General features: G+C 34.8%; 1 protein-coding gene across 1 annotated transcript in view; it reads right to left on the bottom strand.

Annotated features, from left to right (window-relative positions):
- Positions 1-511: 511 nt before the first annotated feature.
- The window catches only part of LOC129005438 (uncharacterized), a 29,313-nt gene continuing 2,014 nt past the window's right edge, over positions 512-27,810 (bottom strand). Inside the window, exons 2-5 of the mRNA XM_054434329.1 lie at positions 18,426-18,536; positions 13,643-13,775; positions 6,998-7,223; positions 512-5,577 (exon numbers count right to left, since the gene is read on the bottom strand). Coding sequence (XP_054290304.1) covers positions 5,278-5,577; positions 6,998-7,223; positions 13,643-13,775; positions 18,426-18,498 — 732 coding nt within the window. The 5' untranslated portion in view covers positions 18,499-18,536 and the 3' untranslated portion in view covers positions 512-5,277. The remainder of the gene's footprint in view (positions 5,578-6,997; positions 7,224-13,642; positions 13,776-18,425; positions 18,537-27,810) is intronic.

Below are 27,810 nucleotides of genomic sequence, written 5' to 3'. Positions count from 1 at the left end.
CGTACGAAGGACGGGTACTCTGCTAGTAGGAAATAAATGTGATATTTTTTAGGAGGCATTTTAGTGTAAATCCAATCAGGCTTATGGAAATTCGCTTAGTCTGCAGGTTTGCTGCGGCGGGGGTATTGTTTATTTCAGCTTAACTTAACCAATCAATAGTTTTATTAATACTTATGAAGTCAAACGAGGTGAAGCCGGTGAGTACCAGCTAGTCTGCAGTAGCTTTTTAATGACATACACACACACACACATAACACATGACTGATTAGGAATAAGTATTATCGTATTATTAAATCAATGACAGGCCTTTAATCGCAGATGCTGGCATACCGATACCATTGAGTCAAAAATGTGCACCCAAGTGCGCAAGTATTAAGTATTAAGTATTGATATTTAATTGATGGCAGTAAACAAGTGACTCTTTTACTAGACCTCAAACTTTGTCTGAATATCAAGAGTTTACTGCTCATCATTCAATGAAATGTGGCAATAAAAGTTTAAAAGTAATGGTTTTAAAGATTATTTTATTTGTTCCAATATAATAACAATTTTAATTAAAATATAGAAGCCAACCATAATCATAAAACTTGGCAATAGCTTAAACAAAATTTTAACATTTTTAAAAGAGTTAATAATGTAATTCCTAATTTTCTACACATTTTGATTTTAGTATCATATGTATCATCGAGTAAATCATCATTTTGGTATGAACAAAAATTAAGTAGTATTTCACATTTTATGTGTTGTATAAATTGTTAAAATAATAAATGTATCACTGTGGCTTTTAAGTACCCTAATTACATAGCGTTATCACGTAATACTATTCTGAAGGTATAAGTACCGTGTTACTATCCTCATAGTACCTCATGTTTGAGGGTATGTTCAATAGTTACATCTGAAAGTTGGACAAAACTGTAACGCATAGTAACTATAAATCTAAAAAAATTACACAAAAAAACAATTAATTAAAACAATAACATAATAATAATAATAATGAAATAATAACTACGGTAATTATAAATAATGAAATACTACATTTTCATGCCATGATATGGACATTCTTTAAACCAGTTCATTATAACATATTAGATATGGAACAAAATCTTTGTGTAAATCACTACTATTCTAGACCATTTTATAAAACACAAAAATACAATTGTAACAAACAAGACTTGTAATGACCTACAGATTCCTACCTACCTCTAAATTCTTGGGAATTAAACATTCTACTTATCAATTATATAGAAAAGAGAGCACATATAAATTATGGAAGGCATAGACATATTAACATTACTGACTAGAATTCACCAAAACGCCTTCTAGCTTTGGACACTTTTACTGGATGGGACACTGTCAAATAGTATACAATTAATTATCAAAATTTCAACAAAACAAATTCCAAAATTATTCCTGTGTCTAACCTCACACATTTTTATTCAATGGATGAGAAAGTATGTTATTGCTGGCAAACATGCTCGTCTTCTAACATTATTTTATGTCTCAAATTGTGATTTTTCTCCTTAGTTCATTTCCCCTGAAAAGTATATGTTACTATAACTCATTACAAATTATTCTTTAAAATAATTAAAAAAATATATAAATTTGAATTTATATTACATAACGTATACCTGTACCTGTTATTTATAATCACTATCATTGCTTATATGGCGGTTGCTGTTTGTATAACTGTTTATATTACCAGATATGACCACAGTCAACCACTTTCAATAAGTTATGTGACATAATTTTATTTTCTATTTGAAACACAAAATTAAATACAGGATGCGGCAAAAAACTTGATCTATTTTCTGCAAAGCACTGTTCAGCGACAGGTCGTCCGAGAATGGTGGGAGTAGGCTCGTTGGAAAGCCCACACGATGCCATTTCTTGTAGTCATAGAGCAGTGGTCACCTGAGCTAGTGCGGTTGTTATGGAGTCGTTTTTATAAAATAGTGAATTCATTCATTGCTACTCAGCGGCAGTTTCATGCATTCTTTCAATTAAGGCGACATGGAGAAGTTCCGTTGCATAGCACCTGCGTTGAAAAGGAAGCTGACAGGCCGTCCAAAGTCAGATTGGACGCCAGACAACAAACATTCGATAGAGTTCGTGCTGCTGTAGAAAACAGTCCTCGTAGGCCAGCCTGAAAATAAGCGGCTGCCTTGAACATGTATGACCACTCAGTTGTATGAATTTTGAGGTTAATTTTCATCCCTATGGATTAGAATAATAATCTGTATAATTTGGTAATCATCCATACAGATAATCACGACGGAACCTCTCTATGTCGACCTAATTGAATAAAAGCACGGAACTGCCGCTGACTTGCCATGACTAAATCATTAATTTTTTTAAACGACTGGATAACAACCGCACATATACATAGCTCTTACAACCACTGCTCTATGACTACAAAAAATGGCATTGTTTAGGCTTTCCAACTAGACAAAAAGATTAGACTTGTAAATGTAAACATTAAGAACTGGCTTGATGTAACTATATGACTTTTGTTGCACCATATAAACATACTCATCATGAATGGCTAGAACTATAAAACACCTCTTCAGATTGTTTTTTTTTCTTTTCTTGTTTGCTTCCGTGCCAATTTTTTGATAATTTTTACTTTAATCTCAGCAAGTGATTCCCCAAAGTATAACTCATCTTTGAAATATTGTAAAATATCTTTCAATTTTAGATAAAGGGGGAAATATAATTCTTTTAATTTGAAAATTGGGTTAAAACCACATTCAAATAATTCTATGTTAAAATTCCATGTCTTAGCCTGGTAAAAATATTTTCTATCACTGAAAATTCTGCTGTAAAAAGGTTAGACATAGGAGACGTTTTACAGCAACAGTTGGTTTATGAGAAATTATCATTCAATTAAATGTGGAAGACCAATCTTAAACAGCCGCTAAACTGACTGTTACCAGAACTAATAGTAACACATTGTACATTGTCTCTTGGCAAACTTTTAATTAAAAGCTTTCAATGATTGTATGGTAACATTTCATAATGTTTAATGACATGTAACTGTATAATTTTAGATGATCATGCATTATAGCATGGCTGGTTGTATTATACACTAACATGGACAAATTCTGCCATTAACATTGGTTTGGCTGGTAAATGGTGGAATCGACTAACAGTTAGTTACGACTGTTTAAGTGAGAATCAGCTGTTAATCTGTAAATTACAATATACAAATGGGACACAATTTTGTGCAAACATTTTACATGTGTATATTTATAAAAAATATCAAACTAACGTTAACCACAAAACACTCAAATGTAACTTGTTAACTAAAATAGTTAGGTGTTATAAAAGGTCTTACAAACATTGAATATCGTACAAAACACTCTGCTCCCGAGATCAGTCTATCTGACTAAAAGCTACAGGCTTGTATGAGAAGACTGTGGTTATCAAACCTAAACCAATCTCTACTTATCACACAAGTCGACTCAATAAGCATACAACAAGAAATATTTAAGTCGGGAAATGAGGTTTGACTGGTAAGTGTTTTGCTCCTTTACCATAAAAATTCAATAATACATTATCTAAAAACAATGTTTGTGATACTTTCACAACATCTTAAGTTTCTGCAGTATGATCGCAGTAAAATATTATTGTGTTACTAGTGAACTTAAATATTCATAACAATACTGCAACACATATATTCATTACCTAGTTTATTTAATATTATTCAATTCCTCAGGAATCCTAGATAAATGTCTTAAAACTCTAAAAAAATGTAAAGAAATTTATTAGGTCTTTTAAATTGCATTTGACTTGCCAATGTAAAATTTTAATGATACAAAGAATGACCATGGCTAAATTGCAGACTAAATTTACAGTATGTGAATATTAAATCTCGCTGTTACATTGGTACAGTTTTAAGTTTCAAGGCTCTAGTTGATGTAACAACAACTATATACGAAGTGGCACATCTTTTTTTGCTAGCAAAATTATTGTATTATTTCAAAGCCTGAGCTTGTTTTTTGTCCTGAAACAAGATTTTTAGATTAAGATTTATTAATACTTTGATCTATGTAAACATATAAAATTGTGTAAAAATTTAAGCGAAGTAAGGGCGAGACGTGGGAGTGTACTCAACTAGGCTAATCCTGAGTGGTATAAAAGGATCACAGGGCTAGGAACAAAAGAACTCTTTACAAAGGTCAAAATTCCCTTTCATCATGACATGATCTTGACCTTTTATCCTTTGAAAATGCTTTCCTGTAGAATAATAAATAGGTATTTATTTCTCCAATATAATTAATTTATAAATATTTCAAAGTTATTTAATTTAAAATATATATTATTCATCATGATTATATATTTATAAATATGTAATCTATTGTTAATTATACGGAAAGAAGGAATCAGATATGACATATTGTAACAACTTTATAAATTTGATAACCTTGTTTAATTCTCCCACTAAATCATTAATTCAATATTTTCAATATTTCAATAGTAAGGAAATTGCGGTGAAACATTTACTGTTAGTTTTAACAGTAAAACTATTACAGTAGAGTCCCGTTAGTCCGACATGGTTGGGACCGGGCCCATTTCGGATTACCGAATATTTCGGATTAAACTTTTTTTTTATTTTTTTTTTATTTTTTGAAATTTTTTTTGTCTTAGGACGCAGGCACGAGCCCGGGATTGTTTTTCAAATTACTTAAGGCTAGACCTAGTGGCTGCAGCATTATCACTTACAGTAATAAAATCCATTTGTGATTTGGTGGACGAAAATGAAAAATGTTACAGTAATAACAAAAATGGTGAAATATTTAATAAAATACTCTACAAAAAGTCTATCTCGCCCGGCCGCTACAGAATACGTTGACAAGGTAGAGCTAACTGTGTTAAAAGTTTAATAAAAAAAACTTTAAAAAAATATTCAAAAAATTTTGAAAAAGTTTCGAAAAACTTCAAAAAAACTTAAAAAAATTCAAAAAAATTTCAAAAAATTTCAAAAAAGTTTTAAAATTTTAATTTTTTTTTTATTTAAAAAATATATTTTTTTTTGTTTCGGATTAAGCGGACTTTCGGATTACCGAGGTTCGGATTATCGGGACTCCACTGTATTCCCTTACATTTTGTAAGGTTAACAATTTATTTCTTCAATTATTTCTTTAATTTATCCTGCAATCAACCATTATCTTCACAAACTAATACTCACATTTTATGATTGTTCTTTCAGGAAATCATGTTTATTGATAACTTATGCTAATAATACTGATTGAAAGTAATTTTGTGGATAAATGAAAACTAACTGACAGCCTTGTCGTAAGAAGGAGGTGGCATTTCCTCAGCGTTTGGTTGCTGAGGTAGGAGTATTGCGATATGGTAGGGTGGAGGTGGAGGTTCAGTTAGAGGCTGGGCGGGGGGAGGCGGGGCAGGGTGGATCACTTGCAGAGTGGGCGGGGCAGGGCCGTAGGCTGCGGATGCTGTAACAGCGGCCGACAACAAGTCTCGCGTTGCTTTAGATCGGCACAAAGAGATTGTGCATCCAGCGAGTAAGAATACTATCATAAGAGCAGCAAAAATCAGTACCTCCAATGCAGTCTCCTGAAAAATAATTAACATTATTGTGAAGAAATATTGTCAACTCCCAGAGTATTTTCTCACTTTGCCTGTCCCATTTGAAGCCCTGATTACATTCAATTAATTACTTAGGTGTGAGGATACAGGGATAGTAAAATAGTGTAGGATAATGTTAAAGGATTTCAAACGGATTACAAACCAGTGCTCAATTTGTAAAAAATGAGGTGCCGGAACAGTAAACGATTTAATGTAATTTGTACCTATTTATGCCAATATTTTTATCTTTCCGAAAGAGAGGTACTGGAAATCCGTTACGCTGCATTCCCCCGCAAATCGAGCACTGATTACAACAGAAGATAACGAGACAGATGGAGTCAGCTGAAAATTCTGCAAAACCAGACAATCTCAGCTTAAAATGGAGAAACTATGGAGCCATTCAAATGTAAATGATATTTTGAAACGGAGATTAACCCATGATATTAATCCTACATGCAACTTAAAACATTTATTTAAGAGTGTTTAACATTTCTTAAACTGTTGTGTAAACAAAAGTTTCTAAGTTTGTTTTCTACAAAAAAAAAAAAAAAAATTGAAGTAGCCTAAATGTTTGTGGAACTGTATTGATTGACTTTTCAATGTGCAGAGAGTAGATTCTGCTGTTAATGAATAATATTATGCTCCAGGAAAGTAATGGTTTAAACCCATTGACGATAATTTTTTTTTCTCTGTTAATAGTTTTTTTTTTTTTAGGTTCTGTCCTTTTGTGTATTTTATCATATATGTATTTCATTTCAACACAATAATATGTCTATTTTTAACCGAAATAAAATCAAAAAATTAAATTTTGTGCCCTCCTCTTCATTCCTGTGTAAAAAGGAGCAAAACAGGTGTTGTTTACGCTTATCAAACCGACTAGTGCTGTCAACTTCCACCCAAGCCAGACACCGTTTAGTTAAGGTGGGCCCCCCAAGCTAAGCCTCACATTAGCAATCTCAATACAGTATTGATTGCACAAGTAGGGGATTCAAACCTGCGCATGTAGAAAGACCTCAATGCTACACTTGTCAGTGTAACGCCTTAGCCAACTAAGCTACCATGCCACCGTCAGCTAAACGGATCGATTGCCAGTATAAGCCCACATTGACACTAGCACTTGTAGGTAAGATTCCATGTACTATTTGAGGGTAAGTGCGTTAGCTTTATGACCATCTCATGGAAATATGTGTTGACGGGCTACACTCATGAGTCGTCGACAATGGGTTAAACTATTAAAAAACTACGATGTTGAAGGATTGTCTTTAATACTACTATGACTATCATTGTCAGTATTTTTTCAAAGTCCGCTTTTCAGATGAAAGTGATCTGATGTAAATTCCACCAATGACTGTAGCAATCTCATGACTTAAGTTATAAATTCATAGTTTGGGTGATCAGAGCAACCAACCTGATTGTTGAAGTAGAACTTGGCAGCAACAATGAGCACGGTTGCCAATGCGAAGGATGTCCACATGCCACACTTGAGTTTGCCTACAGGCTCCAGGTCCGGTAACACGACGTGCGTCTGGTCCTCTGTGGTGCCATCTAGTGGCAGGTCCAGGAACACTGAACTGTCCAACTCTAGGTGGCCGGGCCGCACTGCCAGCTCAGAGTCCACACTGATGCTGTTCAGTCTACGACCAACAAACACTATAGGAGGATGACAGGGTCTCATTGGGGAGCTGAAGATTGACCTTAACTTTTTTCTAGCCGTGACCCAAAATTTTTCTGGTATGAGTCGGGAGCCTAAATCCTTAGGACACATTAAAAAAAATGTATATTCTATTGCAGAATAATATGTTGTACGTCTAAGAGATGCTAATGATGCTAATAAATAAAATACCCCCGCCGCAGCAAACCTGCAGACTAAGCAAATTTCTATTAGCCTGATTGGATTTAGACTAAAATGTCTCCTTAAAAATATCACATTTTTATTCCCTACTGTATCTAAATAGAATTAGTTTAACGAGTACTTAGGTTTGCTGCAACAGGGAGGGTAAAAAAGTGTTTTTTTATGTTAACAGTTTAGTAAGAAATGAATGTATTTTCCAAATTCGATCAATATCATACTAATATTATAAATCTGAAAGTTTGTGAGTTTGTGTGTGTGTGTGTTGCTCAATCACGCATAAACTACTGGACGGATTGGGCTGAAATTTGGCATGATGATAGCTCACATTCCCGATTAACATTAAAGCATATTCTTATCTCAAAAATCCTTTCGGGCTCCGCCCCAGAGGTTCTGTAGTTCCCCATGTTAACCTTATGATTTTTCATATTTAAAAGGAATTAATGAATCTTAACAGCTGTTTCAATTAAACAAGTTGGTTCTGTTCCATGATGTTCAATAGCATAAAAGTTACAAGGATTACCAACAGGGTGCAGCACTATTATTTTTTTTTTAATTTATGACAACAGCTAATTTCCAACCAAAAGGTGAGTGAGCGTAGCGAACGAACTTCAACCTGGAGGCGAGTTAGCGTAGCGAACGAGCTAACCTGAAGGCAAGTGAGCGCAGCGAACGAGCTCCAACCTAAAGGTGAGTGAGCGTAGCGAACGAACTTCAACCAGGACGTGAATGAGCCATGCGAATACTTATGAAGTTAAACGGGGTAAAGCCCGCGGGTACAGCTAGTATGTTCATAAGCAAGCAAACTACAACAGTTGACTTATCGTCCATAAGAATAACATGGAAATTTTAAATTTTCTCCGTAACCATTAGGCGCACAATGACACTTCAATATACTAAATTATTTGTTTTTTTAAGCTCTACAAAATGGTTTGGAAAGAAATTGTGAAATTTCGTGTTTTTAGGGTCAAAAATGGGAAAACCCTATTTTTACCTCATAAAACCCACCATAAACCCCCGTTCCCATAGTCCGATCATGCTGGTTCACGAACTCGTTAGAATAAATGTAGGTTTATACCAAATTTCATCAAAATCAGATCATTTTTGCACGAGTTATCGTGCTAACGGACACACATATATATATATAAATAAATATATATGAATTTGAACGGATGGTGTTTTTGGCCTCTAGGGACCTCAAAACAAAAAAGTAAATCGGTCCCGGGTCCAGGTCTTACCATCACCTAATAATAGCTCAAATAATAGCTAATGGTAATAGCTTATTCCCTATATGGGAAATTCGCTAAATATTCCCTATATGGGAAATTCGCTATTTATTCCCTATATGGAAAATTTGCTAAAAACCTCGATTTGGTTGCAAATCTTAATTTTTTTGCAAATTTTTACTCAAATTCTAGGCGTACTATATTATTGCCTGTCACTTGTGCCTCAAGTATCATTGTTTTTCCCGTTTTATTTTTTTTTGCGAATTTCTCATATAGGGAATAAGCTATTACCGTAGTACTCATGGTAAGACCTGGACCCGGGACCGATTTAATTTTTTTTGTTTTGAGGTCCCTAGAGGGCAAAACTACCATCCGTTCAAATTCATATATATATATGTCCGTTAACGCGATAACTCGAGCAAAAATGATCCGATTTTTATGAAATTTGGTGTAAACCTAGGTTTATTTGAACGAGTTCACGATCCAGCATAATCAGACCATGGGAACGGGGGTTTACGGGGGGTTTTATGGGGTAAAAATGGGTTTTTCCTATTTTTGACCCTGATAACAAAAAATTTTTCCATTTTTTTAAACCATTTTGTAGAGCTTAAAAAAAGAAATAATTTAGTATATTGAAGCGCTGTTGTATGCCTAGCGGTCAAGGATAAAATTAAAAAATAGTGTAATCAAAAATTCATATGTTATTCTTATGGAGAAAATTAAAACTGTTGCAGTTAACTTGTTTATGGATATATTGATAAAATTTTGCAAATTTATTTATTTCATCCTATAATACTATTGACGTATAGTCAAAAAACACTTCTTACCTTCCCCGTAGCAGCAAACCTAAGCACTCATCAATAAATCTAATGTTACTAGAGTACCCGTGCGGCTCAATGAGCCGCATAGTATGAAACATAACTCCGAGGAAAACGTTATGCTTAAATTAGAGTAATTCTACTTACATCTTAGAGTAGTTTAAACACTTGTTAGAAACTAATTTTAAAAACCTCTATTTTTGCGTTGTAAAAGGTTCACCTACCTACATTATTTCTGTGCTCAGTTTTAACTGATAACTCCTAATGAATGCTAAACGATCTGCTTCAATTCGAGTTAACATGTTACAACAAAGTGTTTCCAGAATTGAGAATTAAAGAAAACTGTTGCCTTGCTGATAGCCTGTGTTAAGTAATTTAAGTTTGGGTCATTTTATTTCTTTGATTTGAGACTTCACTCTAAACAAACGAATTTTCTCCGTAGAGAATCCTGAAAAGGTGGGTGATATCAACCATTTTATGTGGTCCATTTTTTACCCACAAACTCTGGGTTACCAACTGGACAGCCTTAATCTGCGTTGAATAATAGGCTAAAGCAGCAACACCATTGAAAGATGGTTAACGTATTTTAACGTGTTGTCTGTCAGTCACAGTATATACCCCGCATCATAACGTTCTCACGTTGTTCAATGGAGTACCAAATTTTTGAAAGTATGGATTCTTTTGTCGAAATAGGTTGGATAACTCTTGTAGCTATAAAATTTGGATATCAATTTTCATTTTCTCTTTTTGAAAAGCGTATATTATTTGCCTCTCCTGAATCATAAAAATAAACTTGACCGTAACTATTCGATCGTTAAATACATAAACACTAATTCCTTCACTTATGTTTGATCTAATATTGCCACTAACTTTTTGAAACTTCTGATTTTTGATCTGAAATGTCTGGATTGTGTTGGTGAATTCAGTCCAAAAATTTGGTATATAAGTTTGTCAGAGATACGGGCAACACAACCTAGAAGTAAACAATCCATTTGCGTTTTTCTCAATTGAAGTAGACTGAGTAATACAGAAAGTTTACAATAAAAACATAAGGTCCGCAAAGATGTGGTATAATCTTACTACTTGAACTTATCATAGTCAATGCATTATTATAGTTTCTACTAAATGTTTTGAAATTTCTCGATCTGTAAGTGTCAGAAGTAAACAATTCTTGCATGCATTCATTTGATCTGTGATTAGCCAAGTTTACTTTACCAACGTGAAAACACTATGTGCTTCGTATATTTTCCACGACCAAAGTAAGTTGCATAGCATAACTGTCAAATATTATTCATCTCACCAAGTGAATTTGTATCTGGATGGGTATCTGTTAGACGGGGATCTGTTTTTCTACTCTCCTCATACACATAAGATATCTTATTATTAATTGTCTCCTCCTCCCGTTTTCAATGTTTCTTCTTTGAACTTGAGGCATTTTCTGTTCTTCCAACAAAACTGATAAACTGTTTAACATGGCCTTAACCTACTGAATATTACAAACAATAATATTTACTCCCAAAAAGCTAATGAGTTTCTTTTCATTAACAGCTGTTTTTTGTTTTTAAATTTGTTCTGTGTATTTCTTATGGGGGAAACCCGACCTTTGAGAGGGTCTCACGCTCTTCAGAGTAGGAATTTTAAAATTGTAAAACCTTATTGCAAAACTACATATTGAGACAAATCTTTCGACACCTTAAACGTTGAAATTGGTCCACAAATAAGGGAGGAGTTGCCTTAACAAAAAACGGCTTCACGTATTATATATATAGATTTAATAAATTGGGAATAAATATGTCTCATTTATGGAAATATTTTAGTAAAAATGTAATCAGACAAGTTGAAATTCGCTTAGTCTGCAGGTTTGCTGCGGCGGGGGTATTTTTTTTACTAATGTTATGCTCAGAGGCAGTATTTTCACCTTGCACTACAAACTCATCTTTTGCTGCACATTTATCACTCAAATCATCATCTAGGAAGCATGTTTGTACATTCTTCAAAGTTTTTGTCCAAATTCAACTACTATTGTAAACCTATACATTTTTTAAGGCTAAAAGTATTGTTAGTTGTGACCCTTGGGTCCTTAGAACTCAGTTGCGAAATTTCACGAAAACAACAAGTCACTCAGCACAACCATAATGTCAACCTCATACTGGTGGGAGGTTACACTGCGGCGGATATTTGTAACCAAACAAAAATTGTTTGAGCCCAGGGTAACGTCTAGAAGGTTAAAACTTATGATAGGGGGTGGTTTAGAGGACCGGGAATGCATGGGGATTAGCTTTCCAGCTTCGCTTTTTCTAGAATCCTATATATTAATCAATAGCATTGAGTATACACATCTTGCGTTTGTTCATCTGTGGCTATTCCATAATTTCTATTTTGGGTGAAGAGACCCCCCGAGAATTCTGTTTATTGGGCATAGCCCTTTCAAAAGTTCCAAAATATCTTGACTTGACCATTCCATCGTCATTTCGTATTTACAGTTAGCTTTCAGCTCACTGTTCAGCGACAGGTCATCTGAGAATGGTGGGGTTAGGCTCGTTGGAAAGCCTACACGATGCCATTATCTGTGGTCATAGAGCATTGGTCACCAGAGAAACTGTGTTTGTTATCAAGTAGTTTTTGAAAAGTAATGATTCAGCCATTGCATAAAATTTCAATTTCTCAAAACATGAAATTTCTCAATTTCTCTCTCTAGACTATTTTGAAGAGATTAAAAAACAAATAATTTAGTAGAAGTGATTTTGTACAATTATTTGTTACAACAAAAATTTTAATATAAAATTAAAATTCTTGTGTTATTCTTATGGAGAGTAAGTAAACTATTGTAGTTTGCTTGTTTATGGATATATTTTGATCAAACTTGGCAAATCTATCTACTGTATATATTAATAGGCAAGCATGTTTCTTTAAAACCTTTTTTCTCAGCTTGTGTGCATCGCAGGGAAAATCTACGCATACCGTACCTTTAGAAAGATATTTTCCTGTAGAAGTGCAGAATCCCTTTAAAAATTAAAATAGGCTCAAATATAAGCACAAAAATGGATTCGAAATTTAAAAAAATTAACATGGGCTTTATGGGTTGCCATGTTGGCGACGAAATAACAACAAAATATAAACAGAAAATCAAAACAAATGGAAGAAATTACAATCACATGTTTTATTTACAGCGTGGGGTGAAAATAGAGAAGCATATGTACATTCCATCCCCATGTTAAAGTTGTCACCAGTTTTTTAAATTAAATCTGTCGTAGTTGATGTGAGCCACCAACAGATTTAGCATTGTGAGCAGACAATCATTTAGATTGCGCTGATCTAAATGACTAATTTCTGTTGAATACACGATGTTTTTTACCAAGTCAAACTTATGGGATAACTTATTATGAGCTATAGCAACTGTTATGACCCATCAACTTTGTCAGCAACAAAAAATAAAATAGAAAATAGAATTTAAGACACGAATTCGGTGACTGACTCACACAACTATGTGTTTAAAAAAATTTTGACAGCTGGTCCATATAGATGGGATGCCTCCTTAAGTATCCAATAGTCAATACAAGAACAAGAACATTAATTACATGTTTTTAGTCGAGTTTTCAACCACGAGACGACCACTAGTCTTATTTATTTCATACTAAGCTATTAATGTTTGACTAAAAACACACTTTATTGCCCTCCACTTTATTGCCTTCCTGTAGCAGGAAACCTAGGTGCTCGAAAACCTAATGTTATTGAAATAGATTTAATTTAAAATCAAATCAAGCTAATAAAAACTCGCTAAGTCTGCAGGTTTGCTGCGGCGAGGGTATTTATACTTTAGAAAATCTTAGAAATTTTAGTTTCTGTGTGGGAAGTAAGCATGTGGCTATGTTTTAGGGGGGGGGGCAAGAAAGGGGCAGTATGAAATGGGACCGGGGGATCTTCAATACATTAAAGATTCTTAATTACATGCATGAAGTTTTGTTTTGATGAAGAGATTTGTTATTCACACTTAATCCGACAGACACTGAAATTACCAAAGTCAAACTTGCTAGCATGAGTTCTAATCACTACATTACTTTTCTCTAGAACTCAGATTTAAAATAAACATCAATTTATCTAAAATACGCAGCTCTGAGTATATTTTAAGCATTATGTCTAGTAAATCACTAAATGGTAACCTGTAAGCCGGTTGAGAAGAGCAGCCATGGCGGTTGGGCCGGCGCATGTGCGGGTGACCGGCGACACACTCTACTGGTTGGAACCGGTGAACCGGAGTCACCATAGGTTTGGCGCGCCACCGCCGACCCCCGCCTGCAACTGATAGAATCACTACAATACACATAAAGTGTATCAAACCCAGGGCCGATTTACCGAATAGGCAAGGTAGGCACGTGCCTAGGGCGCGAGGCAATTGGCTTTTTTGGGGGGCGCCAAAAAATTGGAAAAAAGAAAAAATTGTGGCCGTTTTTGCATGCGATCGCGGTAAACTGATAATCCCTTGCGGCCGTAAAGACACCTTAACAGTCTCCCACAATTGCGGCAAGATGTTAATTAGTTACCGCGGTTGTATATACGTCATCATCGTCCGTCTCCCGCGATCGCGTCAAAGTTCTGACTATTTCCAGCGGATGTGTGGACATAATTATCGTCTTCCTTGATCGCGGCAATATATGAACACATCCCGCTGTCGTGATGAGATTATCACCGTCTACCGCGAATGAGGCAAAATTGTAATCTTTTCCCGGGGTCGTGTGGACATTATCATCTTCTTGCGTGATCACGATAAAATTCTGATAATCCCTCACAGCCGTGAAGACATCATCGCCTCCCGTCGTCGTGAGGCATTGTCATCCTCTCCCGCCATTGCGGCAAATGGTAATCATCTCCCGCGGTTGTTTGGAGATCATCATCGTCTTTCACGAATGAGGCAAATTTCTGATCTTTCCCGTGGTTGAGTGGACATTATCATCGTCTTACGCGATTGCGGTAAAATTCTGATCATCCCTCGATTGATTAGCCGTGTAGAGTAGACATCATTATTGTAACTCCCGCGATCCTGTAGACATCGTAATCGTCTCCCTCGGTCGTGAAGACATCGTAATCGTCTCCCTCGGTCGTGAAGACATCGTAATCGTCTCCCGCGGTCGTGAAGACATTGTAATCGTCTCCCGCTGTCGTGAATACATCGTAATTGTCTCCCGCGATTACGGCAAAATGTTAATAATATCCCGCAGTTATGTGGATATCATTATCGTCTTCCACGATCGTGACAAATTTCTGACTGTTTTCCGTGGTTGTGTGGACCATGATCATATCCCGCGGTCATTTAGTCATTATCATAGTCTCGCGCGATCGCGGTAAAATCATGATCATATCCCATGGTCGTTTAGACATTATCATCGTATCATGCGATCGCGGCAATATTCTGATTATCCTTCACGGCTCTGTGGATCTCATTATCGTATTGCGCGATCGCGGTAAAATCATGATCATGTCTTTTAGATATTATTATCATCTCATGCGATCGCGGCAAAGTTCTAAACATCCCTCGAGGCCTTGTGGAGACATATTATCGCCTCCCGTCTCCCGTGGTCACGGAAACGTCACTGTTGTAAATTGACGATTCCAGGTAGAAAATTAACACATAATTCCTGGTTTAAAAAATTCACGCTTAGTTTCCGGATTTCCCGGTTGGTGGTCACCCTGTTATATATTGCAAAGGGGCGCTACTATTGGTTGTGCCTAGGGCGCTGACATGGTCAAAAACGGGCCTGATCAAACCCTTAGTGTGGAAGTGAAAGATAACTATGGGCACAAGAAAATTAGCCTTCAATGTCAAGCTTCATCCAGATGAAAAGCTGTTTGGTAAAAAGACAACATTTATATCTATCATTTTAAGAACCTTATAGTGTAGTCAAATACAAGTAATGTACAAGTTTCATTTTTTACAATGAATAAAGAGTACAAAATCAACAATAAAAAGGTCTGAATGCAAGGTTTATTTGTGTTTTGTTAAAAAGCAAATGTTAACAATAATTTTCCTGACTTTGTTTCATTACGATAAATAAATCGTTCATAAACACTGAATGTAACCCATGGAAATCATATCATACTGGCCAAGTTTGAAAAATGTATTATATACACTATAGGAAAAATTATTCATACAAGTACAAATTTTGGTAGATAACTACTATACTTATCTATCAATTACTATGGTATTTATTTATTCCCTATCACATTCTTTAGACTTTTTAAGCACGCAAAAATATTGATTTTCTACAGAAATTTAAATATTTTATTTTTTAAGCTTAATTGAGACTCAATAATTTTTTATTTGTATTTGGTTTATTAGAGAATTTGCTGGTTTTGTTATGGGATCTATGCAGTATAGTTTTGAAGCATTTTCTTCCTAGGCTAAGGCTACACAATCAACCACTGTTGCTCTGATAAAACACAGCATACCCAGCTACACTAAAAGCTATACTAAACTGTTCAGATAGCTAAATTTGGATGCTTTTTCATACAGTACAGCGGTCATCCAAATTGATTAGCTTCCATTATTGGCTCGCTCATTGAAAAATTTAAAGCAAACTTTCAAGACAACTGGCCACTGGGTGTGAGTATTTTCTTTGTTGACAAAAGTTTCGAGACATACAGTATGAATACTAACTTATACATGTAAAAAAAAAGATTATAACTAAAATTTGTAATGCTATGGTCGTATACAGGGTGTTTTTTTTTTAACTTGCATCTTTATTTATGTAAAAACCGATAGAAATATGCAGTTTGCGGGAATCATCTATTGACGTAGGGGGCCCAATTGTTTTGAATTCAACACATTCACATTCCCCCCTCTCCCCCCCCCCCTGCCACCAACTTAATTTTTTTTAAATAGCAAGGTACCCCTTGTGACATCTATATCTATAAAAGAGGAACTATGTATGTATGTATGTATGTATGTGTGTGTGTGTGTGTGTATATACGTTATGGACTCCGCAACCGCTCGACAGATTGTAATGAAACTTTCAGGCATTATTAAGCATCTTTCAAGGATGGTTCGAGTGAAGTTTGGTGCAGATCCGTCAAAAGGGCTCTGCCCTAGAGGGTTTTAAGTGGGCCAATGTCAGACTTTTTGATCTACAATGTTTACAAATAAATAAAATTTAAAAGCAGATGTTTACTTTCACCATCTGTTTTGTAGGTTTGAATAATCACAACATTCTGTATTAGCAATAGTCATGATTTGAAATAGTGCCACAGTGTTTCTACAGAGTGCAGCACAGAAAACTATTTTACTTTTGAATAAGTCCAAATGTATTAAACCCCAATCGCAGCACACCTGTGCACTTAACAGCGTTTAAATTCTCCAATGTTAAATATTAAAACATAAATACCTTTATCAAAGTATTATAAAAAATAAAAGGGATGACTTTTTAAATTTATGACAACAGCTAATTTGCAACCAAAAGGTGAGTGAGCGTAGCGAACGAACATCAACCTGGTGGCGAGTAAGCGTAGCGAACGAGCTAACCTGAAAACATGTGAGCGCAGCGAACGATTTCCAACCTGAAGGTGAGTGAGCGTAGCGAACGAACTTCAACCAGGACGTGATTGATCCATGCGAATACTTATGAAGTTAAGCGAACAAAGCCCCAAAGCCCGCGGGTACAGCTAGTATCAAATGAAAGAGCATGAAAAAAGAAAATGTTGAATAGACAACAGTCAACATGTCTACAGACTATAAAAAACGGAAATGTTTTAGACCTTCCGACTCCATTTGTACAGCTGCTCTGAATATTTTAGTGCTAAAGCTGTTAAAGCTTTATTTTATTTATATAAATATCATCATATACTTATTGTTTAATGTAAAACAGATTAGATTGTAAATAAAAATTTGTTAAAAAAAGTTCTGCTAATGTAAATAAGCAGCTGCTGTCAATCCATGTGGTTACTACAATCGAAATTTACAACAGCTGATTTACTCCTTATGGACTAAAAATGGGTTTTTACTCCCTAGGGTGGTGTTGTTTTTTGTCGCAAGTGGTGTTGTAACAGCTGTTTTGTTTGGAAGCAGCTAATGGTATTTGTGTATTTGAAAGATTGGTTACTGGACTACGACAATATTGACTCCGCTTAAAATGTACAGATAGATTTTTAATTCATATGGTTTCGGTTTTCAATTCTGTATGTTTTATTTTCAATATTTTAATGAATTTATGTTCATAAATTTAAATCAATAAAGTGCGAATTAATGAGCTGATGTCACCTGTCTGCCATGTTATCTTATGCGACCTCTGTCCCAAAACAACACCACTTGCGGTGTTGCCAATTCTACCAGGCCGCGGCCTTCTGTAGTTAAAGGTGGTCGTGGGTGATCCCAGTTTATTATAGCTCAGTGGGTAGTGGGTGCAATTAGTGTTTGGTACAATATTTCGTTGCATCACTGTCAGTGGCTATATAAAAAACATAACCTTAAAACACTCTCAATGGTAGAGTAGTGTATGTAACTCGCGTAAATAGTGTTAACGAATCTCGTAGAAGTTTTTAAGGCACTCGCCAAGGCTCGTACCTTAAATTTTCTACTCGTGTCGTTAACACTATCTTTACACAATCGTTGCGTAAACTACTATTTTGTCATACTCTGCAGCCAAAACACAGCGGTTTTAGCGATCTTCCCATATAGGGAATAAGCTACCTATTAATGTAGGTCACATTGTAAGACCCAGACCCCGGACCGATTTATTTTTTTGTTTTGATGTCCCCAGAGGCCAAAAACATTCATGTTTTTAATTTTGTTTATATATTAGGCATGTTACTATTGTGTGCTTTTTTTAGTTAGCGATTTAGCTTTAATGGCTTCAATTTGGATGAACGCAAACAGTGATGCATGTAACATGGACATTGGACACCGATACATATGAGATGCTGAGTGTAGTACAGTAAAGTATTTTGAGGCCGTGCCTAGGGACGTGGGCACTCGATGCCGGCCACTGAAGCCACACGTCTGACTGCGCTTGTCGATCCAGAAATGCATCTGAGCTGCGTCTCTCACGGCCCAGGGACCATGCCAATCTGAAACAATCATCACAACTCATGTAGTGAACAGTTGTAAGTCCCAGTGACCATGCCATTCTGAAACAATTACACAGAAACAGAAATTCAATCAACTATCTGAAATGCCTATCAGTCAACAGGCGCAGGTTTTACTAATTTTAGCGAGTACTAGCCATCGATGGTAGCTGGCCCGACCAACGATCACATAAGACCAATAGATGGAGCATGTTGGCCGCGCCGTAAAGCCAGTATTTTTTACTAATCTAAACTAAGGCGGCTTCCGGCTGTGAGCCCTAATAGCGCGCGCAACTAATTAAATGTTAGTTGATAGCAATGATATCCGTGACAATACGCCTTTGTATTACAAATATTTCTGTTACTAACACAATGACCTTCAAAATTAGCTTTTGATTTTGTTTCTAGCGTTTACCGTTTCTTAGAAAAAGTTAGTTTACATAATTAACAACAAAAACTTTTCGGGCGAAAGGAAAATTCTGAAAAGCTACAAATTTATTTATAATGTATGTATTTACATCGTATTAAAGTTTGAGAAGTTCTGATGTTTGGTTTACAATGTACGAATTTTCAAAGTCACAAGATAGTTTCTGAAACTCTTTATACAACTCTCCTTTATGTTCTGACTGTCATATTAATTTTTAAAGAGCAAAAAAATATTAATTTTTAGATGAATACAAAGAATAAAACGTAGAACATTTATACGTAATCCGTGTTTTTCTAATTAGTTTAGTAACTTTTCTGTATAGCTCCAAACTTGAGTATCTAAACTGTATTAGAAGTGAGGTTGCAGGCAGAATCTGCCCGCATGACGCAACGCGGCGCGGCGGGTAGCCCCTATAGTACAATTTAAATTACAACCAAACTACACCAGCTACAAATTTTAAAAAATATGATCCAAAAAATTCAACTCTTTAGCTACAAAATCCACTGTTTTTTAACTTACCTGACAAAGAAATAAAATACCCCTGCTGCAGCAAACCTGCAAGCTAAGCGAGACTTGAAGACTAAGCGAATTTCAACTTGTCTGATTACATTTTTACTAAAATATTTCCATAAATAAGACCTATTTATTCCGTATTTAAATAACATTAGATGTAACGCGTGCTTAGGTTTGCTGCTACGGGGAAGGTAAAAAGTGTTTTTGACCATACGTCATTAGTAGGCCTATAGGATGAAATAAATAAATTTGCCAAATTTTATCAATATATATCCATAAACAAGTAAACTACAACAACTTTCATTTTCTCTATAAGAATAACATGGGAATTTTAAATTACACTATTTTTGAATTTTCTCCGTGACCGTTAGGCATACAACAGCGCTTCATTAGGCCTATACTAAATTATTTCTTTTTTTAAGCTCTACAAAACGGTTTAAAAATAAATTGCAAAATTTTTTGTTATGTTAATCGTCGCCTGTTGATATCTTTTTTCGTCGCAATAAAATATCCAAAAGATAAGAAATTAAAACAGAAGCTCTGCAAGAAAATAGCTGATTAATTTCATGTTTAGTTGATTTTACAGAGTTAACAATATTATGTGTTGAGTGTTTAGCTCGCGCGTACAGTGATTTGGCCGATCAATGGACGGTAAACTGCTTATCTGGAACTCGGTTTATCTAGTTGATGGCGTAACAGATATAGTCAATGGTAACAGACAACAGACGCGGATGGACCTGGTTCCCGTTACTGTAGCTGGGCCATAACTATACAGTGAATATCTAAGCCTAGCTACTTTTTATCGTACCGTGATTATTAATATCATGATAAAACTTTGTTACTCTCTTGATATTGCAGTATTACCATAAAAATATGTAAAAAAGTTGAATTTTCTATTTAATATTATACGAGGTGTTAGCCCGTCCTACGTACGGGAATTCAGTAGTCAGTTAAAACCACGATTACTAGAAAAATACCGGTATGGATCATAAACATAAACAAATGACGTTTTTTAATAAATTTGAACAAATTACTGTAGTGAATTCGTTTTTAGGCCAAAAATAATCTATTTACAACATTTGAAGAAAATCGTCGGAGCCGTTTTCGAGATCTTGGTACAAGCAAGCAAGCATACATACATACAAGCAAACATTGCTCGTATTAGAGTATAGGATAACATTGAACTGATTAATGTAACAAATGATCATTGTTAATTTATTGTAACAATTAGGCTATTTATGTACTGTACATTTATGTTTTATGTTTTTTATGTTTGTTTTGTGCTGTATTTATGTTTTAGTATATATTATATACTGTTTAAATATTTATTTATTAAATCAATGTCCTGACTAATCAATACACAACCTAAACGATAATAACTAGAGATTTGAACATATTGTCATAGCATCTCTTTATAAGAAATCTGTCCGGAGTATGTGCAATTTTGGTTTTTTAAACTTATTGGTAAATTGGTGTAAGATTGTTTTATGTTTATTCGTAACCCGGGCGCATAATATCTACAAGAAATTGAAGCTTTTGCTTTGGTATTAACAGTCAAGTAAAATAAATAAATAATTAATATATAAATAATTAAAATAATTAAATAATACTATAAATTTAAGAAAATGGGCTTTTCGTTTGGCTCTGCTACCCGACCATTTTTATGATTGAGGTCTCAAATTAAAGGTATGCACGCACAGATTTCCCATCAAGCATCGGCGTATATTTTTCTATTATCTCACTCGGCTTATACGTAAACGAAATTGCTCCCCATGTTTTTCTTATGGGAGTTAAATTTGGTTTTCATGATTTTCATCGTTAGGCTAAACAAATCATTCCCCATGTTTTTCTTATGGGAGTTAAATTTTGTTTTCATGATTTTCATCGTTAGGCTAAACAAATCATGTTAAACATTTTAATTTTAGAGTTGTCCTAATTCTTATAACGTAGTTTTCTAAAGTTATCTGTTGTGGCTGCCTAGAAATAATCGGACGTTTGTTTCTCCTTAGAAAATGTATTGATAATTATAATAGTGGTAGTTAATTATGTTACAAGACTATGACAAATTGCCAATTATTGAGTCAACTCGGTCCCCACGCACAGGCTTCGCATATGTAAGCCCTGTCGATTTTCAGAAATTACGTTCATTCTGTATCTATTATTCTTTTGTTATGAATTGCTTTTGATTTTATTTATTTGATTTAGTTTTACTATGGTATTTTGCCGGACAAACTCCATTAAACATATAGCACGGGTCAAGGTTAATTTAACAATTCAAAACTAATTCATTCAACGATATTTTACCGGAAAAATATTTTACTAATATTTGTTTAAAGTTTTACATAATACACTTACATTTATTTATACATGATATAGGTACTTACAACAAAACTTGTAAGATAGTAGGACAACAACGTAAACTTAAAGATAGGAGCGAGTGTATGCAATTCTAAGATAGAGTTTAGTATTCACCGATCCTATGATAATTTAAGAGTATATTTCGTACCTAGGGCCGAAAATGACTTTTTTGTCAGCTCGGGGTCATTTTTAAGTTCGAGACGAAGATGAAATCGGCCCGTGGTACGATTGCTATTTTTCACCAAACTATACAAAACTGAGAAAATCTATCTATCTATATATTAATAGGCAAGCATGTTTCTTTAAAACCTTTTTTCTCAGCTTGTGTGCATCGTGGGGTAAATCTGCGCAAACCGTTAGAAAGCAATTTTCCTGTAGGTGTGCAGAATCCCTTTATAAATTTAAATAGGCTCAAAGATAAGCACAAAAAATGAGTTTAAAAATTTGAAAAAATTAACATGGATCTTATGCGTTGCCATGCTGGTGACGAAATAACAACTAAATATAAACAGAAAATCAAAACAAATGGAAGAAACTCCAATCACATGTTTTATTTACAGTGTGGGGTGAAAATAGAGAAGTGAGTACATTACATTTTTGGTCGAGTTTCGACCACTGGGCAACCTCTCGTACTTATTTAATACGCAAGCAGGATTTTTGTGACAATTACTCCTCCGAAACTACTGAACCGATTGACAAGGTTTTGGTGTCATTGGAAAGAGCGTAACGTGAAGTTGTGCAGGAATGAATTCACATTGCCTAATTCACAATGTTTACATTTGCTTTGACATTTAAATGTAAAAAACCAGAACTGTCAAATGCCTATTTCACAATTTCAGACAGCTGATCCAAAAAAAAAATAAAACAACTATGTGGTAGATTTATTTAATCTTAAACTTTATGATGGATTATCTATCTATATATTAATAGGCAAGCATGTTTTTTAAAAACCTTTTTTCTCAGCTCGTGTGCATTGTAGGGAAAATCTACGCATACTGTTAGAAAGCTATTTTCCTGTATAGGTGTGCAGAATCCCTTTATAAATTAAAATAGGCTCAAAAATAAGCACAAAAAATGAATTTAAAATTTTGAAAAATTTAACATGGATATTATGAGTTGCCATGCTGGTGACGAAATAACAACGAAATATAAACAGAAAATCAAAACAAATGGAAGAAACTCCAATCACATGTTCTATTCAAAGTGTGGAATGAAAATAAAGAAGTCTGTACATTAAATATTTTTGGTCGAGTTTCGACCACTGGACGACCTCTAGTACTTATTTAATACGCAAGCAGGTTTTTTGTGACAATTACTCCTCCGAAACTACTGAACCGATTGACATGTTTTTGGTGTCATTGGAAAGAGGGTAACGTGAAGTTGTGCAGGAAACTTTCTTTTTAGGGAAATAATGAGATATTGAGGCCCTGGAGCCCTTTAAAGTTTCGTATTTCTCCATAAGGATAACATGGGAGATAATTTTTATTTACAGAAACATATGTTTGCTACTTGAAAATAGTCAAAGTCTACTACATAATAATTGCTGTGTATTATGACTCTTAATGTATACCTACTACATTTCAATCAAGGATTGTGTACCTTAAAGTTTACCCATAATGGATCTTAATACTTTATTTTAATGCTGGGAATAGTAAAATTTAGTGGAGAACAAGTTACCATGATTTAGAAAACTTTACTATAATAATTTATGTATTTAAATCACAAATCTTTGACATTATTAATTCATTTGAAACTAAACAGCTGATCGACAAATCAAACAAATCATCTACTTCATGTGAATAATGTTATTACACATAGTTTTTTTAACCATTCTTTTTTACTTGTGGGTGTATTTTGAGTTTGCAGTTATGAAAGCACCAAGCCAAGTAACTTTTATCTAATTTTCTTTATAAACTAACAGTATTATTGAATTACTACATGAACTTGACAAGTCAGGTAATTAATTGTCAGTATACCAAGGGGAAGAAGAGTGGGTCCTTAAAAACAGACGAAGGCGGAGACACCTATCTAGAAAATCCAACTGAGTTTTTAAATATAGAGGTCAGTGGATGGCCAAGAAACAGATTAGACTAATAAAAGGGGGCAGTGGTTTTATTGATGAGGAATATTAATATATCAAAAAGGGCACAAGGCTTCATGTGATCAGAATCAATGGTTAACAACTTAATAGAATGTAAAGTCTTAACTGGAACAAGTGAGTGGGGACATATTTTGATTTCGAGGATAAAGATTTACCCGTCTGAAACAAACTTACCTTTCAAAATGGAAAGATGCTAATTTCTGTTACCTTTGGCATTTGCAGCGCTGTTCTTACCCAGACCAATTGAGTCATGAGCAACTATATTATATGTTGTTTTAAGTAAGGCTACATCTTTTAATAGGATACGCATATTCGTTACGGAAAACTCTGACTAGGGTAATCTTCCTGAAGGTAACTTTAAGGCTAAAATCGTAGTATTCATGGAAGTGATTTTGTGATAAAGATATTGTTTTTTAGTGTTTATTTTTAAAAGTGTGTTTTCTTCAAGCAGCATTTTTATGACCCTCAAAATATGCTACATAGGCCTATTGGTTTGATATGATAAAATTTTTTGTTAAATGATGTTTTAAAAATCTTTAAAAAATAACTACCCTATAACCTTGCTCGCTGCCTATAACATACTTGAACCTGAACACTTATTAATTTACTAAATGTAATACACATACAGCTAGAAAATGGCTGAACTGCTTCCCTTCCAAGGCTTCATTATTACTGCATTTAATTTTCGACGTCGAGTCAATATATAATGCGATGAATTTGTTTTCTAAATTCATATGTCATTTTGCGGGGCATTGAACCGCACAGGTCCACTAGTATATCAATAATATAGGCAAGCATGTTTCTTTACAACCTTTTTATCAGCTCGTGAACATCACAGAGAAAATATCCGCATATCGGTGGAAATGTATTTTCCTGTCGATCTACAGAATGCCTTTATAAATTAAAATAGGCTAAAAAGACATAAAAAAGAATTACAAATTTTTAAAAACTAACATGGGTTTAATGGGTTGCTATGCTGGTGACGAAATAACAACTAATTATGAAAATAAAATCAAAACAAATGGAAAATATTCCAATTACATGTATTATTTACAGTGTATGATAATAGAGAAGTCTGTACATTGCATAGTTTTTGTCGACTTTTCAACCGCTGGACCTCAACTTCATTGTACACTTCATTGTTCATTGTTCACTGGGAAATCTATTGTAAAATATAAGAAATGCACACTAATCAATGCAAATACTTTAAGGTTATGTAAAAAATATTTAAAGGAATCAGCAAAAATAGTATTACATAACTGCTAGGCAGCGGTCTATTGCAATTCATTAAGGATATACTGCTTGTATATTTAATGATATATATCAATGTTTTAATTAAATAAGCGATTTTCGGTACTAGGGCTGGAAAATTTTAATTACAACTATTGCTGCCATTTCGACCCTGGACAGCAATGCGTAGCTTTTAGCCTCCAATTAATGTCTGTAAAACTACTAAAACATCGTAGTGCGGTGAAAAATATTTGCCAATCATACTCAATTGACTCGGAACACTGCAGTTCCTGATTTAATTAAGGCTATTATTAAAAAGTACTCGTGCAGTAATCAATTAAACAGGGTAACGAATTGAAGGATAGATATACAACTAGACTATAAGGACGCAAAATACGCGTAGGTACAACTAGTCGTAGGTACAACTAGACGTAGGGACTACTAGACTGAGGAACCACTAGTCGTAGGGACTACTAGTCGTAGGGACAACTGGACGCATCCGTACAAGCTAGGTGATACTACTTGTCGGTGGGATACACGTCTAGTTGTACCTACGTCTACTTGTACCAACGTCTAGTTGTACCTCCTAAAAATCTTCAGGTACAACTAGTCGGGTGTGCCACCGTCTACTTGTATCTACGTCTAGTTGTACCTACGACTAGTTGTCCCTAGGCCTCGAGGTACAAGTGACGTAGGTACAACTAGACGGCGGGACAACGAGACGCGGTCCCAGTCTACACAAGATTCAAAATTAATCAAAACCAAAATGGTGGTATCCACTACTTACCAGATATAAAAGTCATAACTTAAACGTTTCTATTAAGGCTATAAAAGTTGAATTTTCTTTCTAAAAGCAATGGCGGATGTGTAACTATTATATGCAACAGATGTAAAGATTAAAATGTTTCTATTTTGTGTCCTCTTCCCGTTGCAAAGCACGGGTACAACAGCTAGTATTTTACTAAATAAACTGTATCAGCAATCTGACACACTTTCTCCCATCAGCTTGTCAACAACCTTAATCATGGGTAAGCGATGAGAGTAACTATGATATTTAATAAGCAAAATCTCAAAAGTTTCATTAACTTTTGAACAGTACTTTTTACAGGAATGAAGAAATGCACTATTTTGTTTAGATTTATGAGGACCATAACAGAAGAATTTAAATCAGAATTGTTTTTTTTTAATCAGCCAAAAATGCCCTTCGTTCAAATTCGTATATATATCATTGGCAAAACTTCCCCTCAATCCCTCATTATTAGCAATTCTTGTAAAAATCAATCGTAAGTCCATAAAGTATTACCTCACTATAGGTGTACAATGCACTTGTCTGCTTGCAATATTGAGCGGAGCATGCATATTAATCCAACACTTTTCTAAAGTCAATGCTACATCTGTTTTTCGTAAATGGGATACATACTTGCAGTATCCAAAGTCAATTATAAGTCTGGGAGTTTGGTTAACGTTAATGAATTTTCTACTTGCAGGAACCAAAATCTATTTTTCATCTAGTTCCCATAAATTAAATGTATACTTGCAATATCAAATGCCAATGATATATTTGGTTCACATAAATAAGATGTCTATTTGTAGTATCCAAAGTCCATGGTAGGCTTACATCTGGTTCACTTAAATGGAATGTCTATTTGCAGTATTCCAGGTCAATGATAAATTACGCCGAGTTCACGTAAACAAATAGTTTACTTGCAGTATCCAAACTCAATGGTACATTTGGTTCACGTAAATGAATTGTCTACTTGCAGTATCCTAAGTCAATGGTTCATTTGATTCACATAAATGGAGTACCTATTTGCAGTATCCAAAGTAAATTTTTAAAGTCAACGGTGTAGTTGTAAATTATGCTAAATGGTATTAATCCAACTGTTATCTCGCAAATGATGTCATGGCGACCAGTTAACCCAAGCTCCACTGGACGCCTGAAGATGGGCTTATCCCAACTCCGCGCAGTGGTCAGAACTTTTCGTCATCTTAAATCTGACCACCACGCGGAGTTGGGCTATCCCCCTGAAGATGACTTCTTCATGAAGTCGAAACTAGTTGCGTGACATTAATTGCGACTATTGGATTACATAGAAGCAGCTATTTAAGCCAATTTATATAACCCATAAGGTCCATGTTAAATTTCTAAAAGTTTAAATTCACGTAGGGAAAAGCCGTGTGGTCCGATTTGTACCATTTCAAATTTATACCTTCCCATGGTTGGTTACTATGACTGTGCTAAATTTCGTGCAGATCGCTTCAGCCGTTCAGAAAAGCAGGAGTGTATTTAAAAGTATTATAGTATAAGAGCCTCACTCGCTTCGCTTCGCTCCGCTCAATTAAGCAACCAAGAGTATTTTATAAAATGTTCTAAATTAGTGAATCATGGCTTTTCTTTCAGTTATTCCCAAAGAAGTTGCGATGGCCTTGGGCCTTCTGATCAAAGCAGTCTGATCACAGATGAGTTTATTATTGTGCTTGGCTTCGCTTTGCGTCGTCATCAGACCTCGGCCTCTCGGAATTTAGAAGAATTGTTGTCCACTTATCACTAGGGGTTATTTTGAAGTTTTGTGCCCTGACTGAGTATACAATACCGATACCTATATCAGTACCATGCGATAAGCCAAATAAAAATCTCTTAAATACTG

Source organism: Macrosteles quadrilineatus, unplaced genomic scaffold, assembly GCF_028750875.1.
Source record: "Macrosteles quadrilineatus isolate MER2022 unplaced genomic scaffold, UCM_ALF_1.0 Scaffold_1__1_contigs__length_201487025, whole genome shotgun sequence".
NCBI classification, from domain to species: Eukaryota; Metazoa; Arthropoda; class Insecta; order Hemiptera; family Cicadellidae; genus Macrosteles; species Macrosteles quadrilineatus.
This window is presented reverse-complemented; position numbering and strand designations above follow the sequence as displayed.